The 25908-nt window shown below is 46.6% G+C and overlaps 3 protein-coding genes across 6 annotated transcripts; 2 read left to right on the top strand and 1 right to left on the bottom strand.

The window, feature by feature from the left end:
- The first annotated feature begins 378 nt into the window (after positions 1 to 378).
- On the top strand, positions 379 to 11147 carry LOC101112343 (cationic amino acid transporter 3-like). Of its 4 annotated transcripts, XR_006056243.2 has the most exons (13): positions 379 to 505; positions 2503 to 2902; positions 3716 to 3874; positions 4721 to 4904; positions 5106 to 5218; positions 5387 to 5609; positions 5764 to 5903; positions 5997 to 6099; positions 6288 to 6487; positions 6686 to 6852; positions 7126 to 7234; positions 7396 to 7660; positions 10877 to 11147. XR_006056243.2 is itself a non-coding variant. In XM_027977978.3 (12 exons), exons 2-12 carry the CDS (start codon positions 2509 to 2511, stop codon positions 7482 to 7484), a joined length of 1881 nt encoding a protein of 626 aa, XP_027833779.2. In that variant the 5' UTR covers positions 379 to 505; positions 2503 to 2508; the 3' UTR covers positions 7485 to 8213. The 4 variants fall into 4 exon arrangements, 3 of the variants coding, with proteins under 3 accessions (XP_027833779.2, XP_042088329.1, XP_060255099.1); XM_027977978.3 differs by lacking the exon at positions 10877 to 11147 and having other exon boundaries at positions 7396 to 8213; XM_042232395.2 differs by lacking the exon at positions 10877 to 11147 and having other exon boundaries at positions 2506 to 2902; positions 7396 to 8213.
- Positions 11148 to 12622: 1475 nt separating this feature from the next.
- On the bottom strand, positions 12623 to 13070 carry LOC101112592 (small ribosomal subunit protein uS8-like). The gene has a single exon (XM_042232420.2). It carries the CDS (start codon positions 13040 to 13042, stop codon positions 12650 to 12652), a length of 393 nt encoding a protein of 130 aa, XP_042088354.1. The 5' UTR covers positions 13043 to 13070; the 3' UTR covers positions 12623 to 12649.
- A 456-nt stretch (positions 13071 to 13526) lies between these two features.
- On the top strand, positions 13527 to 23716 carry LOC121816557 (cationic amino acid transporter 3-like). The gene is made up of 10 exons (XM_042232406.2): positions 13527 to 18700; positions 19241 to 19443; positions 21200 to 21371; positions 21597 to 21709; positions 21865 to 22078; positions 22248 to 22387; positions 22488 to 22590; positions 22772 to 22971; positions 23170 to 23336; positions 23553 to 23716. Exons 1-10 carry the CDS (start codon positions 18321 to 18323, stop codon positions 23604 to 23606), a joined length of 1746 nt encoding a protein of 581 aa, XP_042088340.1. The 5' UTR covers positions 13527 to 18320; the 3' UTR covers positions 23607 to 23716.
- The last annotated feature ends 2192 nt before the right edge of the window (positions 23717 to 25908 follow it).

The raw sequence follows: 25908 nt of genomic DNA on the forward strand, positions 1-25908 counted from the left end.
ACTAATATTCTGTGATTCCACTTAAGTAAAGGACATGGAGTGGTCAGTTTCACAGAGACAGAGAGCAGAAGGGTGATTGCCAGGAACTGTGAAGGAGGAAGGGGGAATTGTTGATGAATGGGTGCAGAGTTTAAGTTTTGCCAGATGAAAAAAAATCCTGGAGTTTGGTTGGACAAAATGTGAATGTACTTAATGCGATTGAACTGGACACTTAAAGATGGTTAAAATGGTCAATTTTATTTTATGAATATTATACTGCAACAAAAATCATCTTGGAACTATTCCCCGAGGGTAACCACAGAAGAGTCAGGGCTGATAGTAACACGGCAGATGGTCCCCGCCCACCCAGCCCCATCCCCACCCCAACAACCCAGGGTTAAGGACTGTCTTCTGTGCTCAGGACTCCCAGCTTCGGTTCTTGGAGATGTCTCAGCTCCAGCCCTGCACGGCTTAACCTCAGCCTCTTTGACTGACCCAGAGCTCCAGGCTCTGCTCCAAGGATCCAGTAAGTCTGGGGTCACCCTCTTCTGTGGGAGACTGGGCGCTGAGTTCACGTCCTCCCAAAGAGACCTCTGCAACCCCAGAGTGCTGGGGGGTCAGCCTGGCTCCAGCCTGAGGGTGGAGAGACCCATTTTCTACATGAAAGCAGGAGCTGGGAATGTGTGTGAAAAAAAGGTGTGTCGGGGAGGTGGGGTGATTGGACCAGTGTCCTGGCAATATGTGAATATTTTTGATTCAAATAAGAGCAATAATTACCCTCAAACAGTGAATGTGACACGTGGACCCCTGATTTCTGTCTTCACTATACTCTCTGCCCTCCGTGTCTGTGGGTTCCTCATCTGAAGATACCGGAGTGACTGCAAGGAACTTGGGCACCATGGATTTGGGTATTCGTGAGGGGTGACAGTTTGATGATTTATATTAAATTACTTTTGGGTTTGCTACACCCAGCCCTGGTAGCTCAGATGGTAAAGAATCTACTTGCAATGCAGAGACCTGGTTTTGATCCCTGAGTCTCAAAGATTCCCTAGAGACAGAAATGGCAACCCACTCCAGTATTCTTGCCTGGAGAATCCCGTGGACAGAGGAGCCCGGCAGGCTATAGTCCGTGGGGTCACAAAGAGTCAGACGAGACTGAACGACTAACACACACACACCCAGCAACTCTGTGAAGCCAGTTCTATTATTTACCATTGGTAGCAATTTAAACAATGGTAGCATAATACAAGTTACATGAAATTTACCATCTTAGCCATTTTTAAGTGTTGTTCTTGTTCAGTCACTAAGCTGTGTCTGACTCTTTGAGACCCCATGGACTGTAGCCTGCCAGGCTTCCCTGTGCTGCGCTATATCCTGGAGTTTGCTCAAATTCATGTCCATTGAGTCGACATTGCCATCCAACCATCTCATCCTCTGTCACCCCCTTCTCTTCCTGCCCTCCATCTTTCCTAGCATCGGGGTTAACACATTCAAATTGCTTCATATGGTGGGCCCATAAAAATTCTGAGGCACAAACGCAATCAGGTAATTGAGGGTTATACACTCCCCTGAGCTAAGGAGAAGGAAGTAGGGATCTGGGGCTTCAAAAGGGAAGAAGACAACTTACAGGAAAATGGGGAGAACAAATGCTTGGGAAAAAATGTTTGCAGCTCCAGGCAGGAGAGTCTTTCTGAGATAAAAAGTTATCCCTGGTAATAGGTCCTGGAATAGGTTGCCTAATCTAAATGACTTTGAGCCATAAAGTGTGAGGAAAAAAAATATATATATTTTTTTGAGTCTGCAGCATCTTAATTGTGTTCAGCTCAAAAGAACCCACAAGCCAAAGTGACACATTTTAGGGTGATGTTTTCTGCTCCCCCAACTTCCCTTCAGCCAGCCTCCCAGTAACTTTGAAACATATTAAAAGATGTATTTATGCTTAAGGAACCAAAGCTCAGAGATGGAGAACTTGCCCAGTGTGTCCTGGGCAAGTTTACCACCTGCTCCCCGTCACTCTCCTGGTGGTTCAGATGGTAAAGAATCTGCCTGCAATTCAGGAGACATAAGAGACCTGGGTTCAATCCCTGGGTCAGGAAGATCCCCTGGAGAAGGAAATGGCAACCCAATCCAGTATTCTTGCCTGGAGAATCCCGTGGACAGAGGAGCCTGGCCCTAGTGGGCTGCAGCCCATGGGGTCACAAAGAGTTAGACACGACTGAGTGACTCACTATTCACTCACTTTTCCCCATCACTCTATTGCTTTGTGGAATTGGACTCACAGGGCCAAGGGCAGATGGACATTCTTTCTTCTAAAATTAATTTTATTGAAGTAAAGTTGATTTAGAATGTATTAACTTTGGCTGTCCGGCAAAGGGATTCAATTATACATATGTATTTTGGTGCCTTTTGATACTCTTTTCCATTATGGTTTATCCCAGGATATTGAATAGAGTTTCCTGGGTTATGCAGCAGAACCTTGTTTAGGATGGACATTCTTGATGGCTCTGTGTCTTGTTTTCTCAGCAGATCATGGTCTCCTCAACTATGTCTAGGATTCTGTGTCAATATGTTCTCCAGTTTGGTCAGAAGCTGGTCTGCAGGCGGCCTCTGGAGCCCATAGAAGAATCTGAGAGTCCCACGGCTCATCTGAACATCCTAGATCTGGTTGTCTTGGGTGTGGGCAGAAGCCTGGGAGCCGGCGTGTACGTCTTGATTGGCTTCATTGCCAAGCTCATAGCTGGACCATCAGTTGTCATCTGCTTCTTGGTGGACTCCCTGTCTTCTGTGTTGTTCGGGCTCTGCTATGCTGAGCTGGGGGCCCGGATGCCACGCTTTGATTCTGTGTATCTCCATAGCTATGTCATCCTGGGACAACTGTGTGCCTTTGTCATTGGCTGGAACCTCATTTTGTCCTTATTTGTTGGTGAGATGATGGGTAGGGGGAAGATGTGGGCTGAAGATCCAGAAACAGGGAGGTGATATTGGGGTCTTACTCATTCATAAACCCCTTGCTATTGCAGCGGGAAGCTGGTAATAGTGGCCAAACCCTTTTCAACTTCTTTCTACTCAGCTCTGTCCTGTTTTGCTTAAATGATGGACCAAGAACTCAGAGGAAAGGGAACTGTAGTGGGTAGATGAGAGGGAGACATGGTCCACAGGCTCACCCCCTCCTCATATTGAAGTCTCTGCTCAGCTGTTGTCTTTGTGGGATTTTCCATTATCTCTAGATTTTACATTTCACCCTCATCTCCCTGCCCTCCTGGTCCCACTTCCCCGTGTTCTGTTCTTATATAACATTGATCTCCTCTCAGTACATTAAGGACTTCCTGGTGGCTCAGACGGTAAAGCGTCTGTCTACCATGTGGGAGACCTGGGTTCGATCCCTGGGTTGGGAAGAGTCCCTGCAGAAGGAAATGGCAACCCACTCCAGTACTCTTGCCTAGAAAATCCCATGGATGGAGGAGCTTGGTGCAGGCTACTGTCCATGGGATCGCAAAGAGTTGGGCACGACTGAGCAACTTCACTTCACTTCACTTCAGTGTATTAACCAGTTGATGTATTTTGTGAATCATTTGGGTCTGCTTTCCCCTTCCCTCTCTCCCCTCTCCCCATGAAGAGAAACTTTGAGGTTAGGGTTTTTGCTTAGTTTTTTTTTTTTTTTTTTAATACATCCCAAGGCACATAGCAGAGGATGTGTGTTTGTATGTGTTACTGAATATTCCTCTTACCACTGCAGGCACTGCCTGTGTGGCCAAGGCCTGGAGCATCGCCTTCGACAGCCTCACTGGGAACCACATCTCTCAGGCGTTAGAAGGAACCTTCTCTCCGTATATGCCCTCTGCCCTCGCCACGTTCCCCGACTTTGTCGCGCTGGGCCCGCTGCTGCTGATTACTGGTGAGAAGGGGTCAGTGACAGAAGAGTGAGGTGTGGAGGGGGAAGTCGGGTGGAAGGCTTGGAGTGGTGGAATGGTGGGGGGCTTAGAATGGGAAGAAGGGTCTGGGATATGAGAGACAGAAGGGGAGGACATAGCTGGTCATTTTCTGCCCTTGGCAGTAGAGATTCTGGGCTGGATCATTCTGTGGTGTGGGGTTGTCCTGTGCATTGTAAGGTGGGTTTTTTTGTTTTTTTTTTTCAAGTCATTATAGAGTTTTGAGCAACATCTCTGGCCTTTACCCACTAGATACCTCTGATGCCCATTCCCCCAAACTGAGATACTGAGAATGTCCCCAGACAGTGTCAAATGTCCCTTGGAAGGCAAAATTATGCCTGCTCAGAATCATTTCCTTAGACCAAAAAAGTTCCTTCCTCTCTATTGAGACCGAAGATGTTTTTTCAATGGAGAAGAAATTCTCATGGTGTAAAATTAACAATGTTAATACTTTCCCACCTTTTTTGAGATATATTTGACATAAACAATTGTCTAAATTCAAGGTACACAATGTCATGATTTTTTTAGATCCCCCCCTGTTGTGAGATGATTGCCACAGTAAGAAATTAACCATCATAAAGGGCGCACTCAGTGACATCTAGTAAATTCACAGTGTTGTACAATCATCCCCCCCACCTAGTTCCAGAGATTTTCACCACCTGAAAAGGAAACCCGGTACCCACTGAGCAGTCACTGTCCATCTGCCACCTCGATCCCGGTCCAAAAGCTCCCAGACCCTGGTGACCACTAGTCTGCTTTCTGTCTTTATATATTTATTTATTTTGGATGCTTCCTATTCCATCTTATCCAAGGAGTACTGGTTCTTGGAGTCCCTGTGTCAGCCTGGATTATCAAAGTGTTCACAAGCTTGAATATTTTGATTCCAATCTTCATGATCGTCTCTGGCTTCATTAAGGGAGACCTGCACAACTGGCGGCTCACGGAACAGGACTACAAAAACACATCTGGAGCCAGTGACATCTCTAGGACTGGAGGGTATCCTTGACCTTAGTAACATGTGTGAGGGGTGAGGGTGTGCTGGGCTGACAACATGGTGGGGACTCGAGAGACCTAGGCTGATGGATCCAGGTGATGGTGGTCCTGGAGCCTAGGACTTGTGGTGTTAACAGAGAAGTCCGGTAGAGACGGCTGAACTCACCTCACCCATGTTCGTCCTCGTTCCTTCTCTCACCATAGCTTGGGCCCTCTGGGTTCTGGAGGGTTTGTGCCTTTTGGCTTTGAAGGGATTCTCCACGGAGCGGCTGTATTTTTCAGATCATATTTTGGTTTTGATGTCATTGTCACTAAAGGTAACAAGGTCATTGTATGTCCCGTTGGGGGTGTGGGCATGGTTTGCGCTCCCCTTGGGCTTAGGGACGGGTAGAGGGTGAGCCTGCTTGTGGAGGTGCGTGAGGGAGGGGGTTTTGCGCTTTCACTCCAGTGTGTTTCCTGACCCAGTGCTTCCACCCGTCCTGCAGGGAGAGAAGCTCGAAATCCTCAGCGTTCCGTCCCCTTGAGCATGGTGATCTCCATCTTCATCTGCTTTTTGGCGTACTCAGCTGTCTCAGCAGCGCTCACCCTCATGGTGCCCTACTACCAGCTTCATCACTACAATCCTTTGCCACAGGCTTTTTTCCACGTCGGGTGGGCCCCTGCCGGATATGTCATGGCCGTCGTCTTTCTATGCACCCTTTTATACAGGTCAGTGTCCTAGGCTCCTCCCCATCTACTGTCAGATGCTCAGGAATCCTGTTCCTTGGGACTGAGAGACAAGAGGGAAGGACACCTCTCATGGACTTGGGAACAGATGGCCGGTCTGTCCTGCTTCTCCGCATGTTCCCATTTTCTTATCCAGCCTCCTTGGAGCCATGTTTGTCTTGTCTCGGTTGATCTGTGCAATGGCAGATGACGGGCTCCTTTTCCGGGGTCTTGGCTGGATCCATGCCGGAACCCACAGGCCGATCATGGCCATCCTGGCTTCTGGAACTCTTGCAGGTGAATAAGCAAAACCCACTCCTTCCCTAATCAGTTCCCCTCACCTGGACTTTTCCAGTGGTTTCTCATTCCCTTCTCCCACCCTCATTCTAGCAATCATCGCATTACCCTTCGAGCTCCGTGATATTGTGGAATTCATGTTAATTGGGATCATGCTTGCTTACACCTTTGTGGCTTTTTCTGTGCTTGTCCTCAGGTGAGACTCCACTGCGCTTTGACTGCGGGTCTTGGACTGGTGGGAATTATAGGGAGGTAGTCATCTTTGGCTCATATGACGCCTTCTCAAATCCTGCTCTGCTTAATGCAGTACAGATGGGGAATAGATTGTGTGATGTTGGATCAGTAGGGGCTACTCTTAATATTGCTTTAATGCCTCTAATGCAGGTACCAGGCAGATCAGAATTTCAGCACAAGTAAGAAAACAGAGGAAGAAACTGAGATGGGGCCTGTAATTGAAGAAAGTGCGTCAGGATCTATACCTGAAGCAGGAATGTCAAACTTTCTAAAGAGTCTGTGGTTCCCTGCCAGCACCATCCCCACCCAGAAATCTGGCCAGATTGTCTATGGATGTGTCTTCCTGCTTGGTGAGCAGTGGGATTTCTCTTTGGTCATATTCTAAAAGTGACAGGAGGTGGTGGGAATGTGTATTTTGGAAATTGAAAAGCCTTGGAGATACAATATCCCTTCCTGGGGTGAGGAGCTTTGGAACGGGGTGTGACCCAAGGCACTGATACATTTGTCTTCTGGGTCCAGCCTGTTCTCCTCCTCCTTGACCCTTGCAGTTCTCCTGCTGAGCATCCTGAGCCTGATCCTGGCCCAGTGGCCCAGACGTGTGTTCTCTGGAGACCCCGTGCTCACAACAGTGGCTGTGCTGCTGCTGCTGCTCATCACTGGGGTCAGTGTCATCATCTGGAGGCAGCCCCAGGACCCCTCTCCCCTTTATTTCAAGGTAGGTGACCTTATGTGTCCAAAGTGTCCACCTTCAGTGAATGAAGTCTGCATGCTTTGAGGTCTAAACATCCTCTCCTGGTCCAGAGAAGAAGAGAAGTTGCTGAAACTAATAGGCCCTTCCCAGTTCCACACAGAGTGCTTTACATACACAATCTCAGCAGGCACTGAACACACAGCCTGAAAAGGACTCGAGTCTTCTCACCCACGTTGGGTAGGGTCTCCGTTTCAGACGTCTGGGCTGTGTCCAGGGATGTCCTGACTCTGCCCACAGGTCCCTGCTCTGCCTGTCCTCCCACTGGTGAGCATCTTTGTGAACATTTACCTGATGGTGCAGATCACCTCTGGGGCCTGGGTCCAATTTGGCATCTGGAATGCAATTGGTAAGTGACTTTCCGGGATAAAGAGGTGTGACTGAACCCAATACTCTTCTTACTATCTTGTCTCCAAAAGTTTGTCAGACACCGTACTAGGAGGTCTATTAGGTATTTGTAAGTGATGAGAGCTCCTACTTTCCCTTCTCACCGTCTCATTTCCCTACTAGGATTTGTCATATACTTTGGATATGGGATCCGACACAGCCTGGCGGGGAATGACGAGCCACAGCCACCAGCCTCCAATTCTCGGACTTGACAAAAACATCCCTGGTGTTGTACAAGAGCATTCTGTAACCACAGGACATCGATGCTGTGTGGAATCCCTCTAGGCACTGCAGTTATCTTCTGGTTCAAGGGACATTTGAGTCTGTGGACTGTTGTTATGGTCTTCTTGACAGACTGGAACCTGGGGACAGGAGTCAAAAAAAGAAGGTGAAGCAAAGAAGGACGTGGGGGACCCAAGTCTCTAGCGGAACAAGGGTACTTTATTCATGACAGCGTGTGCTTATATATTGTTATACAAGGAAGCTTTAGGCAGAAAAATAAAGTTGAGTAAAAAACACCAAAACCAGATGCTTAACAGTCACGAAGGGAATAACAATAGTCATAGGTCCATAACAACAGTAACTAGGGGAATAGCAATCATCACAGGGCCAGAAGACAATCCATGTATTGGAAATAGGAAGATGACTAAGTAGTTTTACAAAAAAGTAAAAAGGTTACTGAAAGGAATCCATGTATGTGTTCTGCCTCGTGACCTCAGTCCTGAGAACTGGGTGCAGCTCTGCTCATTCGTGTTTTCCAGGAACTGATAGGGAACAGAAGGCCCTTGAGAAACAGAAAACAACGTATAGGAGTCTTTAAAATTAAACGTTCCCTGACAGACTGTGATGATGTATGCATTTAAAGCTCTATATTTACTGGCAGTGGACAAAATCACATTGGTGGTGTACATGTATATTTTTTAAATAAACTTTTAATAGCATAATATGCATAATGAAAAGTTCAGTCTTCACAAATGTGTAGCAGGATGAACTTTCATAAAGAAAGTACCATGATATAATCAACATCCAGAGGAAGAAACAAAATATTAACCTGCAGGTAAGAGGATCCTGCTTCTGGCTCTTTGCAGGAAAAGCACCAGAGACTGCCTCATGGGAAGGAAACTCAGGTACTATATATTGTGTCCAGAGTTACACTTGCAATATTAGGACAAACAGATTGGAAGGAAAAGGAAGGCAACAGACACACTGTAAACAGTAACAGAAGAAAGCTAGGGTAGTTATTTTACTATCAGACAATGTAGACTCTTAAAAAAGAGATTAATAACAGATAAAGTAGATCATTCATATCAATAAAATGATCATTAAAAAAAATCTCTTCCCCCACTTCATTGAGACATAGTGTAACATTGTGTAAATGATTGTTTTTCTTTACTTTTCTATTGTAAACTCAGAGTCACACAGTAGAGTTGATCCAGAAAACTTCTCAACTGAAAAATGAAACTGCATTGCTAGAAGTGGGGGAAAGGGGTTTAGGTAATGGGTGGTTGATAAATGGTTATAGTTGAGTGAGACTCTAGGACAGGAAGTGAAAGTAAAAAGACAAGATAAAAAGTTGTTGCTGCAGAACAGAATGTTGAAATTTAGAGTATGGACATTCTAAAAGCTGGTCATGATGAAGTATAGGATTGTTTGTTGGAACAATGGGAGTAGAGTGAAGGAGGTCAAGAAACAGTACAAGTTATTAGGTTGCCCTGGGTAGCTATACAATGTGATTGGGTAGCCTAAATCCAGGCTTTGTAACCAAGTACCAAACTGAATGGTGGAGACAGAGCCAAGGGGGCAAAAGCAGGCTAATGCCCTCAAAACCATGTGTCCTGACACGGAAGGGGTAGGAGGAGGTTTATAATAACTGTTCAAAGAGGAGAACATGATGAGCTAATAGACATTCTTCTGATGGGTTTGTGTGAGGTCACTGGGAATGAGCATCATGAACTTTCTGATTCCACCTGGTCTGGGGTCTATGTGTTCATGGGAAGTGTACAGTTAACTTGTTTCCCCTGGGTGGGGCATTCGATAGCTGCAACATAGCTCAAAAGTATCATTGTATATATCTCAAATGGGCAGGGCAGAATCCTGGCCCTTCCACACCACAGGGCTGTGCTATTGTGTGTATGTGTGCTTTTTTTTTTTTTTTTCATTTTTTCATTTGGCTGCTTTGGGTCCCAGCTGCAGTGCGCAGGATCTTCATTCGTCACGTAGGATCTCTCCTTTCAGTGCGTGGAGTGTGGCTGTGGCACGTGGACTCAGTAGTTGTGGCTCTCCCCGTCCAGTTGCTCCACGGCATATGGTATCTTTGTTCCCCAGAAAGAAAGTGAAAGTGTTAGCCGTTCTGTCGTCTCCGACTCTTTGTGACCCCGTGGACTGTGTCCATGGAATTCTCCAGGCAAGAATGCTGAGGTGGCTTCCCTGTCTTCCTCCAGGGGATCTTCCCAACTCAGGGACAGAGCTCTTCTGTCTCCTGCACTGGCAGGCACGTTCTTTACCACTAGTGCCACCTGCGAAGCACTTACATGCACTACGGGCCTCTTATTTGGTCGAAACCATAATCTGCCTGCAATGTGGGAGATCTGGGTTTGATCCCTGCGTCAGGAAGATCCCCTGGAGGAAGACATGGCAACCCACTTCAGTATTCTTGCCCGGAGAATTCCATAGAGGAGCCTGGTGGACTACTGTCCGTGGGATTGCAGAATCGGACATGACTCAGAGCAATTAACACTTCAGTTCAGTCCAGTCGCTCAGTCATGTCTGACTCTGCGACCCCATGGACTGCAGCATGTCAGCCCTCCCAGTCCATCACCAACTCCTGGAACTTGCTCAAACTTGTCCATCGAGTCGGTGATGCCATCCTCTGTCGTCCCCTTCTCTTCCCACCTTCAATCTTTCCCAGCATCAGGGTCTTTTTCAGTGAGTCAGTTCTTCTGCTGAATGGGGGAAGATAAATCTGCAAACGATACATTAATGTTCAACATATATAAACAGCTCACACAACTCAACATCAGAGAAACAAACAACTCAACTAAAACATGAGCAGCACTGAATAGATATTTTTCAAAGAGGAAATGCTGTGGCCAACAGACACATGACAAGATGCTCAACAGCGCTAATCATCAAGGAAATGCAAATCAAAACCGCAAGAGACGCCATCTTGCACCTGTCAGAACAGCTGTCATCAAAAAGGACAGAAATGACAAAGGTTGGCTAGGATTTGGACAAAATGGGACCCATGTACACTGTTGGCAGGGGTGTAAATTGATGCAGCCACTGTAGAAAAAACTGTATGGTGGTGTCTCTTAGAACTAAAAATAGAACTACGCTATGATGTAGCAAGTCCATTGCTGGGTATGTGGCAGTGTAAAGGAAAAAGCGGAGTGAGTTTTTCTCTTTCCCTTTCCTGAGAAAAAGAAGAAAAAAGAAAACAGTGAGCAGGCCTAAACATTCCTTTCTTTCTTTTTTTTTTTTTTTAACTTTAACTGCTCCTAACTCTGCATGTCTGTAACTGGCTTTGCTTTTCTGGCCCCTGCACCTCACACTTATTACCCTTTGCTTACCCTTATGACACTCCTTTCACCTTGCTACGTTTCAGAAAGAAGGCCGCAGACCCACTGAACTGCCAGACTCAATTACTGGGTTACTGATGCCAGCCTGTGATGGGTTTTGAAAGGATGCAAGAGGAAGAAGAGAAGATCCTACTATCTTGGTTCCTCTTCACTGACTCCTGACTGCGAGCCTTCATCTTATAAAAACCCCCATACTTATAGGGGTTAGGAGGGGAGGCACAGTTCTTGAGGCATGAACCTACCTTATTTCCTTCTCTGCCAATTGAGAATTAAAGCCACCTTTCTATTACATCCAAAGTCTGTCTCCATATATTTTTTTTCAGCTTCAGTGGGCAGAGAAAGCCAAGATTTTGGCCGGCAACAGCTATGTACACACACACACACACACACACACACACACACACACACACAAATATATATGCATGTGTGTGTGTGTGCGCGCTAAGTCACTTCAGTTGTGTCCAACTCTGTGTGCCCCATGGACTATAGCCAGCCAGCTTCCTCTGTCCATGGGATTCTCCAGGCAAGAATACTGGAGCGGGTTGCTATCCCCTTCTCCAGGGGATCTTCCTTACCCAAGGATAGAGCGCTGTCTCTTATATCTCCTGCCCTGGTAGTTTGGCAGGCAGGTTCTTCACCACTAGCGCCACCTGTGTGTGTGTGTGTGTGTGTGTGTGTGTGTGTGTGTGTGTGTGTGTGTGTGTATACTCAGCTCTCCTGGAAAACAGCTCCTTGAAGAAGTGGACCAAGTCACATCCTCTTCCGTCCCTTTGTGCAAGGCTGGATGCAGGCATGGTGCTTGTTCCAGGCTTGCATTGTTTGACTTCACATTAGAGATGTTAAGCTGCCTTCTCCTGGTTGGGGCACAGCTGAGCTTGAAGGCCCCCACACTGGGGTGTCTCAGGTCGGGTGCAGACTGTGGGGAGTCAAGTCATGTAAGAGGACTGGGAGGGAGCAGGGGTGAGTGGGATCTCAAGTCTTACAGCTAGTATTTCTCACGGTCCTTGATCAAATGAGTTCAAGTGTCCACAGAAATGATCAATGAAAAGCACATAACTGAAATAGGAAAGAGTTTTCTTTGAGGCAAACTGTGGCCCTCAAGGGAGACAGTGTCCCTGGAGCTCTGAGGAGCTGCTCTGCTGAAGCGTGGGGTCCAGCGCAGTCTTCTACCTCATCCAAGCAAAGGTCATACATCAACGTGACAGGGTGTATTCTGTCAAGATTTCGAAAGAGACAGACCTAGTTCATAGCGAGACCGAAGCTTCCTGGTGTCTGGGGGAGGGAACCTTATCTTCCAGGGAGTGTTAACGCAGACACTGTGAGAAGGGAGTTACTCATATTTATCTTCAAAACACATGTTCTTTACCTCAGTGGTTAAAGCAGATGTGCTCTGAGGGTCTGACAGGCTGTTTTAATTCACACAGAGTTCAGGCTGAACCATGGATAAGCCAAAATGACTTCCCCATACCTCAATATGTGAACATCTTCTCCATCACAAGCAGATAAAAATCTTAAAACCATATGACCCAGCAATTCTACCTCTGAGGATGTACCCAGAAGAATTGAAACCACACTCAGGAAGAGACACGTGTACATTCATGTTCACAGAAGCATTATTCACAATAACTAGAACACGAAAGCAACCCAAGTGCCCGCTGACCAAGAAATGGATAATGCAGTGTGTACAAGGAATATGGTGTGTGCTGTTTATTCAGCGTTAGAAAGGAAGGGAACTGTGGACATTCTTCTTTTTTTTTTTTTTTGTCCTCTGAGGCATTTTATTTGTATGTATTACATCCCTAGAAAAAGAATCCAAGGATTTTCCCTCCTGTATGTTTTCGTCTTGCTTCTTCATGGTCCATGATGCCAGCTGAGGTTGTCAGTACAATGAAACCAAACTGACGGTATGGGAGCAGGTTATTCTGCCATTTTTCTAGATCTTTGAGTTGTACATCAAATCTGGGGCTGATCACTCCACACTTATTTAGCCTGCCTGTGAGGTTCACAACAATTTTCCCAGCCCTGTGATCATCAATGATTTCAAATTCGCCAATGTAACCATGCTTCATCATCACTGTTAGAAACCTGACGATGACTTTGGAGCATGGCCTAATAAGGACCTGGCGTTTGCCTCTTTTCTCGGCATTGTTGATACTCTTGAGAGCATCAGCCAGGACATTCATGCGCACCATTATGGCGGCACGGAAAGATGGCGGAAAGCTGTGGACATTCTTCTAAGTGAAATGAGCCTGACAGGAAAGGACAAATACCGTAGGACTCCATGGAATGAAGTGCCTGGTGTAGTCAGATTCACAGAGACAGAAAGTGGAAGGGTGGTTGCAAGGAACTGAGGGAGAAAACAGGAATTTTTGCTTAATGGGTACAGAGGTTAAGTTTTGCCAGATGAAACAAAGTCCTAGAGTTTGGTTGCACAAAAGGTGAGTGTAGTTAATATGATTGGATCAGACACTTAAAGATGGTTAAAATGGTCAATTTTATGTTATGTGTGTTTTACCACAATAAAATAAACCTCTCAGAACCTCCCCCGAGGGTAACCACAGAAGAGTCAGGGCTGATAGCAACACAGCAGATGCTCCCTGCCCGCCCAGCTCCATCTCCACCCCAACAACCCAGGGGTGAGGACTGTCTTCTGTGCTCAGGACTCCCTGCTTCGGTTCTTAGAGATGTCTCAGCTCCAGCCCCGCACGGCTTAACCTCAGCCTCCCTGACTGACCCAGTGCTTCAGGCTCTGCTCCAAGGATCCAGTAAGTCTGGGGTCACCCTGTTCTGTGGGAGACTGGGCGCTGAGTTTACATCCTCCCAAAGAGACCCCTGCAATCCCAGAATGTAGGGTGGGGGGTTCAGCCTGGCCCCTGACTGACCCGTTTTCCAATGAAAGCAAGAGCTGGGAGCTGGGAGTGTGTGTGAAAAAAAGGTGTGTGTGTGTGGGATGGAGGATAATTGGACCTGTGTCCTGATGATCTAAGCCTATTTTTTTGACTTATGTACAAACCATATTAATAATTACCCTCATACAGTGAATGGACGGGTGGACCCCCGATTTCAGTCTTCTACATACCGTCTGCCCTCCGTGTCTGTGGGCGCCTCATCTGAAGATATGGGGGCAACTGTAAGGAACTTGAGCTTCGTGGAGTTGGGTATTTGTGAGGGGCAACTGTATGGTGATTTATAGTATATTACTTTTGGGTTTGCTACACCCAACAACTCTGTGAAGCTGACTATATTATTCAGCATTAGTGGTAATTTTTTAAATGGTGGCAAAATACACATAACAGAGAATTTACCATTTTGACCATTTTAAAGTGTACAGTTCAGCAATGTTAGGTGTTATGGACATTATAAGAGTTCTGATCTCCAGAACTCTTTTCACCTTGTAAAACTGAAACTGGGTCTCCATTTTATAATAACTCCTATTTATTTATTTTATAATGACTTCTATTTATTCCCTCTACTGAACCACCATTCTGCTTTCTTTTTTGTTGATGTGTTTACATGGCTGCTCCTGGTCTTAGTTGCCTCATGGGGGATCTTTCGTTGTGACGCAAGGACTCTGTAGTCATGTCTTGAGGGCTCCAGAGCACACGGGCCTCAGTAGTTGTGGTCTGCAGGCTCAGCCGCCCCACAGCATGTGGGGTCTTAGTTCCCAGACCAGGAATTGACCAGTCTCCCCTGCACTGCAAGGCCATCTTAACCACTGGACCACCAGGCAAGTTCCCACCATTCTACTTTCGGCCTCTATGATTTTGACTGCTTTCAGTACTTCATAGAACTAGAATCATACGATATTTGTACTATGTCACTTAGCATAATGTTTTCAAGTTTCCTCCATGTTGTAGCGTGTATCAGAAATGTCAGTGTTTTCAAGGCTGAATAATATTTCAGTGCATGTATAGACCTCATCACGTGTATCCATTTCTTTGAGGATGGACATCCGGGTTGCTTCCAATGTTCAGCTATTGTGATTAATGCTGCTATGAATATAGGTGTACAAGTGTCTCTTTGAGATCCTATTTTCAGTTCTTTTGGGTGTACAGCCAGCAGTGGAATTGCTGGATCGTGTGGTAATTCCATTTTTAGTTTTTTTTACATTCCTACTCACGGTGCACAGGGGTTTGTCAGCAGCATTTGAGCAAGAAAACCTTCTCTGCACAGGTCCAGAGAAGTGCATGGCTTGTTCAAAGGCACAGTAGTTTTCGAGGAGCCAAGATTCTAATCAGAATGTCCTGGCTCTTTGTTTTGTTTTTAAATTTTAATTTTTACTTTATTTTACTTTACAATACTGTATTGGTTTTGCCATACATTGACATGAATCCACCACGGGTGTACATGCGTTCCCACACATGAACCCCCCTCCCACCTCCATCCCCATAACATCTCTCTGGGTCATCACTGTACGCCAGCCCCAAGCATGCTGTATCCTGCGTCGGACATAGACTGGCGATTCGATTCTTACATGATAGTATACATGTTACAATGCCATTCTCCCAAATCATCCCACCCTCTCCCTCTCCCTATGAGTCCAAAAGTCTGTTATACATATCTGTGTCTTTTTTGCTGTCTTGCATACAGGGTCGTCATTGCTATCTTTCTAAATTCCATATATATGTGTTAGTATACTGTATTGGTGTTTTTCTTTCTGGCTTACTTCACTCTGTATAATCGGCTCCAGTTTCATCCATCTCATCAGAACTGATTCAGATGTATTCTTTTTAATGGCTGAGTAATACTCCATTGTGTATATGTACAACAGCTTTCTTATCCATTCATCTGCTGATGGACATCTAGGTTGTTTCCATGTCCTGGCTATTATAAACAGTGCTGCGATGAACATTGGGGTACATATGTCTCTTTCAATTCTGGTTTCCTTGGTGTGTATGCCCAACAGTGGGATTGCTGGGTCATAAGGTAGTTCTATTTGCAATTTTTTAAAGAATCTCCACACTGTTCTCCATAGTGGCTGTACTAGTTTGCATTCCCACCAAGAGTGTAGGAGGGTTCCCTTTTCTCCACACCCTCTCCAGCGTTTATTGCTTGCAGATTTTTGGATCGCAGACAGAATGTCCTGGCTCTTTGAATGCTTGCTCTGAATCAAAATTAAACTTGGACTTCAGAGTATCAGGGGCGGAAGCCCCCTGATGGTGACTTGTGGTCACTGGGTCAGCCTAGCCCTGCAGAACAGTGTAGTGAAGGGACATTTCATGCCCCAAAGCAGCTGGAAACAGTCCTGTCATTCCTGATTCAGAGTAAAGGTTAGTCCCTCGTCCCTCCAGGCAGTTAGTTGGGAGGCCACTCTGCTGTGATGCTTTGACTGAGCTGGGCTTGAGTCTGTCCCTCCCTATGAATTCCATCTCCTTCTGCCCCAAAGCAGAGTCCCTATTCCATGTCACTCTTCAGGCAACAGAACAGGAAGCCACCAGGTTTTACGAGCTTCATCATGGAAACAGGTGGAGTCTATGATTTCTGATCACCAAGCCCCTTAGTCACTTCACCCCTATCTAAGACACAAGGAAATAATGATCATAAGGACAGTTTTCCCAGTGGTAGAGAGAAAAGCAGGACAAAGTTGGTATATAGCACATGCAATAGCAGCTAGCTAAAAAATAGCAGAGCTGGATTTGAAATGGCAGAACTGGTTGATTTTGCTTAAAACCAAGAAATCGTCATTCTTATCCACTCAGATCATGTCCATTAAGCAGATACTTTGAATCAGGCACTGTGCCGAAAGGTTTTGCTTCTGTAGGGACAGAAATTTCCTTTTCTAAGCTCTTTGGCTGGTTTAATAATTAAATTGACATAAGGCAGGCAAACAGGCACTTCCCTGATGGTCCAGTGGCTAAGACTCTGTGCCCACATTACGGGGAGCCTGGGTTCGATCCCTGGTTGGGGAACTAGACCCCGTATGCTGCAACTGAGTTCACCTGCCTCAACGAAAGATCTTGCATGCTGCAACTAAGACCCAGTGCAGCAAAAAAAAAAAAAAAAAAAAAAGAAAAAGAAAAAAAAAGAGACAGATTAGGAGATTCAATTTGCTTCATAGGGGAGCCCCATAGAAATTCTGAGACTCAAGACACTCAAACAATTGAGGCTCATATCTTCTCTTGAGCTAAGGAGAAAGGAGTAGGGATCTGGGGCTTCAAATGGGAGGAAGAGAACCCACAGGAAGATGGGAAGAAAAAATGCTTGGAAGACCCTTGTGAGTCCCTTGGATGGCAGGGAGATCAAACCAGTCAATCCTAAAAGAAATCCACCCTGAATATTCATTGGAAGGACTGATGATGAAGCTGAAGCTCCAATACTTTGGCCACCTGCTGCGAAGAACTGACTCATTGGAAAAGACTCTGATGCTGGGAAAGATTGAGGGCAGGAGGACAAGGGGATGACAGAGGATGAGATGGCTGGATAGCAGCTTCGACTCAATGAATGTGAATTTGAGCAAACTCTGAGTGATAGTGAAGGGCAGAGGAGCCTGGTGTGCTGCAGTTCATGGGGTCACAAAGAGTCGGACATGACTGAGTGGCTGAATGACAGCAACAAAAGAGCTCAAGTGCTTGGTATACAAATGTCTGCCACTCCAGGCAGGCAATCCTTTTAGAAAGAAACAGTTGTCTTTGGTGATAGCTCTCTTCCTGGTGTAGGTCCCTTGTGAAAATCGCTAAGTCGTGTCCGACTCTTTGCGACCCCATGGACTATAGAGTCCATGGAATTCTCCAGGCAGGAATACTGGAGTTGGTAGCCTTTCCCTTCTCCAGGGGATCTTCCCAACCCAGGGATCAAACCCAGGCCTCTCACATTGCAGGCGGATTCTTCACTAGCTGATTACCTTATTTTGAGCAGTTATGGGAGTGGCAAGGAGCTTCTCCTGAGTCTACTGGGTCTTCACTGCCTTCAGCTCAAAACAGTCAACCCATCAAAGGGGTACATTTGAGAAGATGTATTCTGCTCCCCTGGAGAAGGCAATGGCACCCCATTCCAGTACTCTTGCCTGGAAAATCCCATGGATGGAGGAGCCTGGTAGGCTGCCGTTCATGGGGTTGCTAAAAGTCGGACACAACTGAGCAACTTCGTTTTCACTTATCACTTTCATGCATTGGAGAAGGAAATGGCAACCCACTCCAGTGTTCTTGCCTGGAGAATCCCAGGGACGGGGGAGCCGGATGGGCTGCACAGAGTCAGACACGACTGAAGTGACTTAGCAGCAGCAGCAGCATTCTGCTCCCCATCACTTCTCTTTAAACAATCTTTCTAGTAATTTTGAAACACATTAAGAGGTTTCTTTGTGTTTGAAGAAACCAAAGCTCAGAGATGGAGCACTTACCCAATGTGTCTTTTTACCACCTGCCCCTCATCACTCCAATACTTCATGGATTTTAACTCCTAGGGTCAAGGACGGATACGCAGTCTTGATGACTCTGTGTTTTGTTTTCTCAGCAGGTCATAGCCTCCTCAACTATGTCTAGGATGGTGCGTCAGTATGTTCACCAGTTTGGTCAGAAGCTGGTCCGCAGGCGAGGGGCAGACACCATAAAGGAGTCTGACGGTCTCAAGATTCATCTGAGCGCCACAGACCTGGTGTTCTTGGGTGTGGGCAGGAACCTGGGAGCCGGCCTGTATATCGTGCTTGGTGCAGTGGCCAAGTACGTAGCTGGACCAGCGATTGTCGTCTCCTTCTTGGTGGCTGGCCTGTCTTCTCTGCTGTCGAGGCTCTGCTATGTGGAGTTTGATGCACGGGTACCACGCTCCTCTTCTGCGTTATGTCTGCAGCTATGTCACGATGGGACAGCTCTGGGCCTTCGTCGTTGGCTGGAACATCATACTGTTATTTTTAATTGGTGAGGTGATGGGACCAGGCGACAGGTGTGGGGGAAAGGTGTGGGGGCTAAGGTCAGGAAACTGGGCGATGGGATTGTGGTCTCATTCATGGGCACTTTGTTACCTGACTTGAGGTGGGAAATGGGTAACCGTGGCTGGAAAACCCCACAACTTCATTCTAGTCAGCTCTCTCCTGCTTTCCTTAAATAATTGGACTAAGAATGAGAAGGAAAGGAAACGGCACGGGTGGGAGGGAGGCGTGTCCCACAGGCTCATCACCTCATTGTATTGGAGTCTTTGCTCAGCTGTTGCCTCTGAGTGATTTTTTTTGGGGGGGGTTGCCACTTGATTTAAAATTTCATCCTTCCTCTTTTAGCCCTCCTCGTCCAACTTCCTTGTTTTCTTTCCTTGTGAAACACTGATCTCCTCCTAACATATTAAATAGTGGACCTATTTTGTGAATTATCCCAGTCTGCTCTCGATACCCCATGAAAAAAATCTTTGAGCTTATATGTTTTGTCTATTTTTCCCTCCAAAATACGTCCGTTGGCACTTACTAGGTGTTCAGTTTTGTCTGTGAACGTTCATTCTTCTGCTGCTGCAGCCACTGCGTGTACAGCCCGCGCCTGGAGGTACGCCTTTGACAGCCTCACTGGGGACAACGTCTCCCAGGCATTGGAGGGAACTTTCCCTCTGCATGTGCCCTACTTACTGGCCATGTATGCAGACTTTTTCGCATTGGGCCTGGTGCTGCTGCTTGCGGGTGAGTCAGGGGTCAGATATGAGATGGGATGCGGGGACTCCCCTGGTGGCCCAGTGGTTAAGAATCCGCCTTGCAATGTGGGGACGCAGTTCGACCCCTGGTCAGGGAATTAGGATCCCATGTGCCGCAGAACAACTAAGCCCAAGTCCTTAGCCTGCACACTACAACTGGAGAATCTGTGTGTGTGTGTGTGTGTGTGTGTGTGGTTGCTCAGTCATGTCTGACACTTTGGGCTATAGCCCAATAGGCTTCTTTGTCCGTGGGGCTCTCCAGGCAGGAACGCTGGAGTGGGTTGCCATTTCCTTCTCCAGAGGATCTTCCTGACCTGGGAAGTGAACCCATGTCTCCTGTGTTTCCTGCACTGCAGGCGGATTCTTTATCCACTGATTCCCAAACTTTGCTGTTTGGGTCACAACAAAGGATCCCACAGCTAAGACCCAACTCAGCCAAATTACTAACTAAATAAAATATTTTTTTTAAAAAAAGATGGACTGAGGAGGGCGTGGAGAGGAGCTGAGGTTGGGAAAGACTTGGGGGTGGGGATTAGGACTGGAAGGGCTGTCTGTGCTATGAGAGGCAGGAAAGCAAGATCTGGGGGGTTGTTTCCCACTCTTGGCTCTCTTGACAATTACAGCCGGTTCCTTCCTTGGTAGGGGGGCTGTTCTGTGATTTCAGGATGTTTTAAAAAATCACTGTTGGATGCTGAGTGCCACCTCCGACCTTTGCTTACTAGATACCAGTGAAATCCACTCCCCCAATTCTGACAATTGGAATGTCTCCAGACCATGCCAAATGTTTGGGGAATAAAATTTAATCCCAGGTGAAAATCATTTACTTAGACTGACATATTTTAGTCTTGGTACTGAGACCAAAGTTTTTTTTTTTTTTTCCAGAGGAAATTCATAAAGCATAAATTTATCATTTTGCTATTTTCCTCAGCTTTACTGAGATATAACTGATATATAGCACAGTAAGTTTGAGGTGTGCAATGTGATTTTTTTTTTTTTTGGCTGTACTAGATCTTTGTTGCTGCTCACAGGTTTTCTCTAGTTGCAGAGAGTATGGGTTATTCTTTGCTGTGATACACAGGCTTCTTTTTGTGGGGCTTCTAATGTTGCTGAGCATGGGCTCTAGAGCTCGGGTTGTGGAGTTACAGCACATGGGCTTAGTTTTCTTTGGCACATGGAATGTCCCTGGACCAGGGATGGTACTCTTGTCCCCTGCACTGGCCAGCAGACTCCCAACCACCGGACCACCAGGGAAATCCCACAGTGATGACCTGATAGACCTGCCTATGTGAGATGATCGCCACAATAAGAAATAAACTATTAGGACCTTCCTGGTGGTCCAGTGGCCAAGACTCCTTGCTCCCCTCGCAGGGGACTAAGGTTCCACCCCTGGTCAGGGAACTACGATCCCACTGATGCAACTAAGAGTTCGCATGCCACCCTTAAGACTCTGTTATGCCACAGCGAAGACTCAGCCCAGCCAAATACAAATAAAATAAAAAAATTTTCTAATTATGAGAAACTAACTATCTTATGGGTACAATTCAGGGGTGCTAGTACATTCACAATGTTGTCCAGCCATCACCTGCATCGAGTTTCAAACATGTTCATCTTCCTTGAAGGGCACCCTGTATCCACTGAGCATCACGGTCCATCCACCCCACCCCCACAGCCCCCAGCCCCCAGGCTGCTCCCTGGCTCTATGGACTTAGTTACTGTGCGTGTCTCGTATTCCATCTCTCCTGCAGTACTACTCGCTCTGGGAGTTCCTGAGTCAGCCTGGGTTTACAGAGTGTTCACAGTCATCAACCTTTTGGTCCTCAGCTTCATCATCGTCTCTGGCTTCATTATGGGAGACCTGCACAACTGGAAGCTCACAGAACAGGACTACGCATTGGCCGCAGCTGTATTCTCGTATAGGTTAGGAGCGTACCCTTGGTCATATTAATGTGTGTGTGTGTGTGTGTGTGTGTGTGTGTGTATGTGTGTAGGGGAGTCAGAGCTGAGAATTTGGTGGGGACTAAAGAGACCCAGGCTGGTGGATCCAGATGGTGGGTTTCCAGAGTTTGTGGTATTGAGGGAAGAGTCCAGAAGTGATGGCTGAACCCACCTCACCCACGTTCTTTCTTGCTCCTCCCACCACAGCTTGGGCCCTCCAGGTGCTGGAGGGTTTGTGCCTTTTGACTTTGAGGGGGTTCTGCGAGGAGCAGCTACGTGTTTCTACGCATTTGTCGGTTTTGCTGCCATTGCCGCTAGAGGCAATGTGGTCACCATGTGTCCCATGGGGGGTTTGGACAGAGTCTGAGCACAGAGTTTGGGCACAGAGGTTGGGAGAAGGTTAGCCTGCTTTAGGCAATTCTGTGCTTTCACCCCATGGCGTTTTCCTGACCTGCTGCTTCCACCCCTTTTGCAGGCAGAAGAGACCTAAAGCCTCAGCGGTCCATCTCCCTGATCTCACTCCTCATGTGCTTTTTGGCGTATTTTGCTGTCTCAGCGGCGCTCACCCTCATGGTGCCCTACTACCAGATTCATCACCACAGCCCCTTGCCCGAGGCTTTTCTCCATGTAGGCTGGGGCCCTGCCAGATATGTGGTGGCTGTTGGCGTCCTCTGTGCTCTTACGTCCAGGTCAGTGTCCAGGTTTCTCCCCGTCTACTGTCAGATGCTCATGCACCCCAGCCCGTGGGACTGAGAGACAAGAGGGAAAGACATCTTGCTCCGTGTAGACTAGGGAGCGCATGCCCTGGTCTCCCCTGCTTCTCCACGTCCTCACACGTGTCTCCACTTTCTCTCCCAGCCTCCTGGGTGACATGTTCCCCATGTCTCGGTTAATCCATGCAATGGCAGAGGACGGGCTCCTTTTCCGGGGACTTGCCCGGGTCTATGGTCACACAAAAATCCCTGTCGTGGCCATCATGTCTTCTGGAAGCCTTGCAGGTGAATAAGCAAAACTTGCTCCTTCCTTGATCCATTTCCCTTAAGTGCAGTCCCAGTGGTTTCTTAATCCCACCCCACCGTTTTTGCTCCCCCATTCTAGGGATCATGGCATTACTCTTTGAGTTCAGCCACATTGCAAACCTCATGGCAGCTGTGTCCCTGCTTGCTTACTCCATGGTGTCCTTCTCGGTCCTTGTTCTCAGGTGAGACCCCACTACACCTTGACTGAGGGGCTTGGGGTCATGGGGATGATGGGGAGGTCATCCTGGTCCGTGTCTTCATTATGCCTTCTGATTGTTCAAGAGAAGAAAGAAGTGGAATAGACAATCTGGTGTTCTGTGAATAGTTGCTGCTGTTAATATTGCCTTTAAACCTCTAATTCAGGTACCAGCCAGATCAGAATTTAAGTAAGAATGAGAAAACGGAAGAAGAAACTGAGATGGAGCTTGTACCTGTAGGAAGTCCTTTGGACTCTGTACCTGAAGCAGGAACCTCAAACATTCTAAAGAGCCTGTGGTTCCCTACCAGCACCACCCCCACACAGAAATCTGCCCAGATTGTCTATGGATATGCCTTCCTGCTTGGTGAGCAGTGGGGTTTCCCTTTACTCATGTTCTGAAATTGACAGGATGGAGTGAGAGTGTGTATTTTGTCAGTTAAGGGGTCTGGGAGATATGATGGCCCTTCCTGATGCTGGTGGTTTCAGGGAGGGGTGTGACCCAAGGTCCTGACATCTTTGTCTCCTGGATCCAGCCTGTTCTCCTCCTCCTTGACCCTTGCAGTTCTCCTGCTGAGCATCCTGAGCCTGGTCTTGGCCCAGTGGCCCAGACGTGTGTTCTCTGGGGACCCCGTGCTCACAACAGTGGCTATGCTGCTGCTGCTGCTCATCACAGGGGTGACGGCCATCATCTGGAGGCAGCCCCAGAGCCCCAGTCCTCTTACATTCAGGGTAAGGTGACCTTATGTGCCCAAAGTATCCACCTTGAGTGAATGAAGTCTGTGTGCTTTGACATCTAAACATCCTTTGCTGGACCAAGAAAAAACGGGAGTGGCTGAAACCAATGGACTCTTCCCTGATCCACACTCAGTGCTTACAAACCAGGCTCAATAGGCATGGAACGCAAAGGCTGAATTGGACTGAACTTGTCTCGCCCTTGTGGGGAAGGGTCTCCCTTTCCGACGTCTGGGCTGTGTCCAGGGACGAGCTGACTCTGCCTGAAGGTCCCTGCTCTGCCTGTCCTCCCACTGGTCAGCATCTTTGTGAACGTTTATCTGATGATGCAGATGAGCACTTGGACCTGGACCCTCTTTGGCATCTGGAATGCCATTGGTGAGTGACTGTCTGGGGTGAAGAGGCTTCTTGAGTGACTGAACTCAATCCTCTTCTAACCACCTCTTCCCTAAACTGTGTCATACGCGATAATAGGAGGCTTACTGGGCATTCATAAGTCAGGAGAGCCTCTGTTTTTCTTCTCATTGTCTCATTTTCCTACTAGGATTTGCCATATACTTTGGATATGGGATCCGACACAGCTTGGAGGAGAACAATGAGCCATAGACACCAGCCTCCAGCTCCCAGACTCCGGATTAAAACACCCCTAGTGATGAAGCATCTTAGCCAAAGGAAATAGATGCTGTGTGGACCCCTCCATACACTGGAGGTATCTGCTAATTCAAGGCACACTTTGAGCCTCTATGGACTGTGAAGGTGGAAAGTATTTAGTATTTAGTATAAATATTTAGTACTTATTGCCAATGGACACAATGACTTTACTATTGCATAATTTTTAAGTAAATGTTTTAAAGCTAAATATGCATACAGAAAATTGCATGCTTCATAAGTGTGTAGTAAGATGAATCTTTACAAAGAAAGTACTATGATGTAACTAACAAATAGAGGAAGAAATAAAATATGAGCCTGCACATAAGAAGCACCTTCTTGTACTTAATTCCAATAAGAACTAGAGATTGTCCCATGGGAAAGAAACTCAGGTAACTATGTATTATGTCAAGAGTTATACTTTTAGGAGCTTCTCTGATGGTCTAGTGGTCAAGACTCCGGGCTCCCAATGCAGGGGGCATGGGTTTGAGCCTTGGTCAGGGAACTAAGATTCCACAGGCCACAACTAAGACCCAGCACAGCCAAATAAAGAAACAAATACTATTTTTTAAAAGACTTACACGTAAATATTAGCCCATGAATAGGCTAAAAGTAAAAGAAAGGGAACAGATATTTTGTGCAAATACTAACAATAGAAACTAGGGTAGCTATATTGCTATCAGACAAATTAGATTTTGATCAAAAGAATAGCAATAGATAAAGTTGATCATTTCATAATGATAAAGAGAAGTGATCATTTTGATATTTTCTCCAAGCTTTGTTGAGACAAAGTGTAGCATAGTGTAAATGGTTGGTTTTCTTTACTTTTCTATCCCAGAGTCCTCGAGTCACACAGTAGTGCTGATGAAGAAAACGTCTTAATTGGAAAAGAAAACTTCCTGCATTGTCAGAAGTGGGGGGAAGGGGTCATATGTAATGGTTGGTTGATAAATGGTTCTAGTAGGGTTGAACTAAAACCTCGAAAGACAGGACAGAAAGTTTCTGCTGCAGAACAGAATGCTTGAAATTGAGATTACGGACATGCAAGAAGTTGGTAATAATGGGGCAGAGGATTGTTTGTGGGAACAACTGAAGTGGAGTAAAGGAGATATGGAGGTCAAGAAACCAAGTACAAGTTACTAGATGAATTTAAACAAAGATGGAGGAAAATGAATAGAATTAGGAAAGTCACTACCTTGCAAGTTCTATTGAAATTACTCACTTAGGAAGCAATGAATGGAGAATGAGACAGTCAGGTGAAACTTTGATGGAAAAGTTGACATCATCTGATTGTTGTTGATCCCTTACTGATGTGGGACAGCCAGATATCATGTGATACCCAAAGTACTGTGATAGGCAATCCAGAACACTGCCCATACAATAGTCCTGATGAAAAGTTGACTCAGAATTAATCAAGTCTCTACATCAATTGCTTTCCAGGTGGCCCAATGGTCGAGAATCTGCCTGCAATGCAAGAGACCCAGTTTCGATTCCTGTATCAGGAAGATCTCCTGGAGGAGGGCTTGGCAACCCACTCCAGTATTCTTGCCTGGAGAATCCCATGGACAGAGGAGCCTGGTGGGCTATAGGCCATGGGGTTGCAAAGAGTTGGACACAACTGAGTGACTAAGCATTGAGTGCTTGCACTCTAGATCACCTAGGAGCTCAGAGAAAACATTAGGGATAGATTCACATTTCAGCTGAAAACTTAGTCACCCAGGGACTTCCTCATTGCAAGGGAGCAGAGGTTGAATCCTTGGTTGGGGAACCCACATGCCTCACAGTGAGGCCGCCCCCTCCCCCGCCACCCTCCCACCTCCAAAATCAGCCAAACCAGAATATGGATAATTCTCCAGGAAACAAAATGATGCGCTTTCTGTAACAATTAAATGATATGACCCAAAGTGGAGAGTTCGTATGT

The sequence above is a fragment of the Ovis aries genome, chromosome 14 (genome assembly GCF_016772045.2).
Source record: "Ovis aries strain OAR_USU_Benz2616 breed Rambouillet chromosome 14, ARS-UI_Ramb_v3.0, whole genome shotgun sequence".
Classification (NCBI taxonomy): domain Eukaryota; kingdom Metazoa; phylum Chordata; class Mammalia; order Artiodactyla; family Bovidae; genus Ovis; species Ovis aries.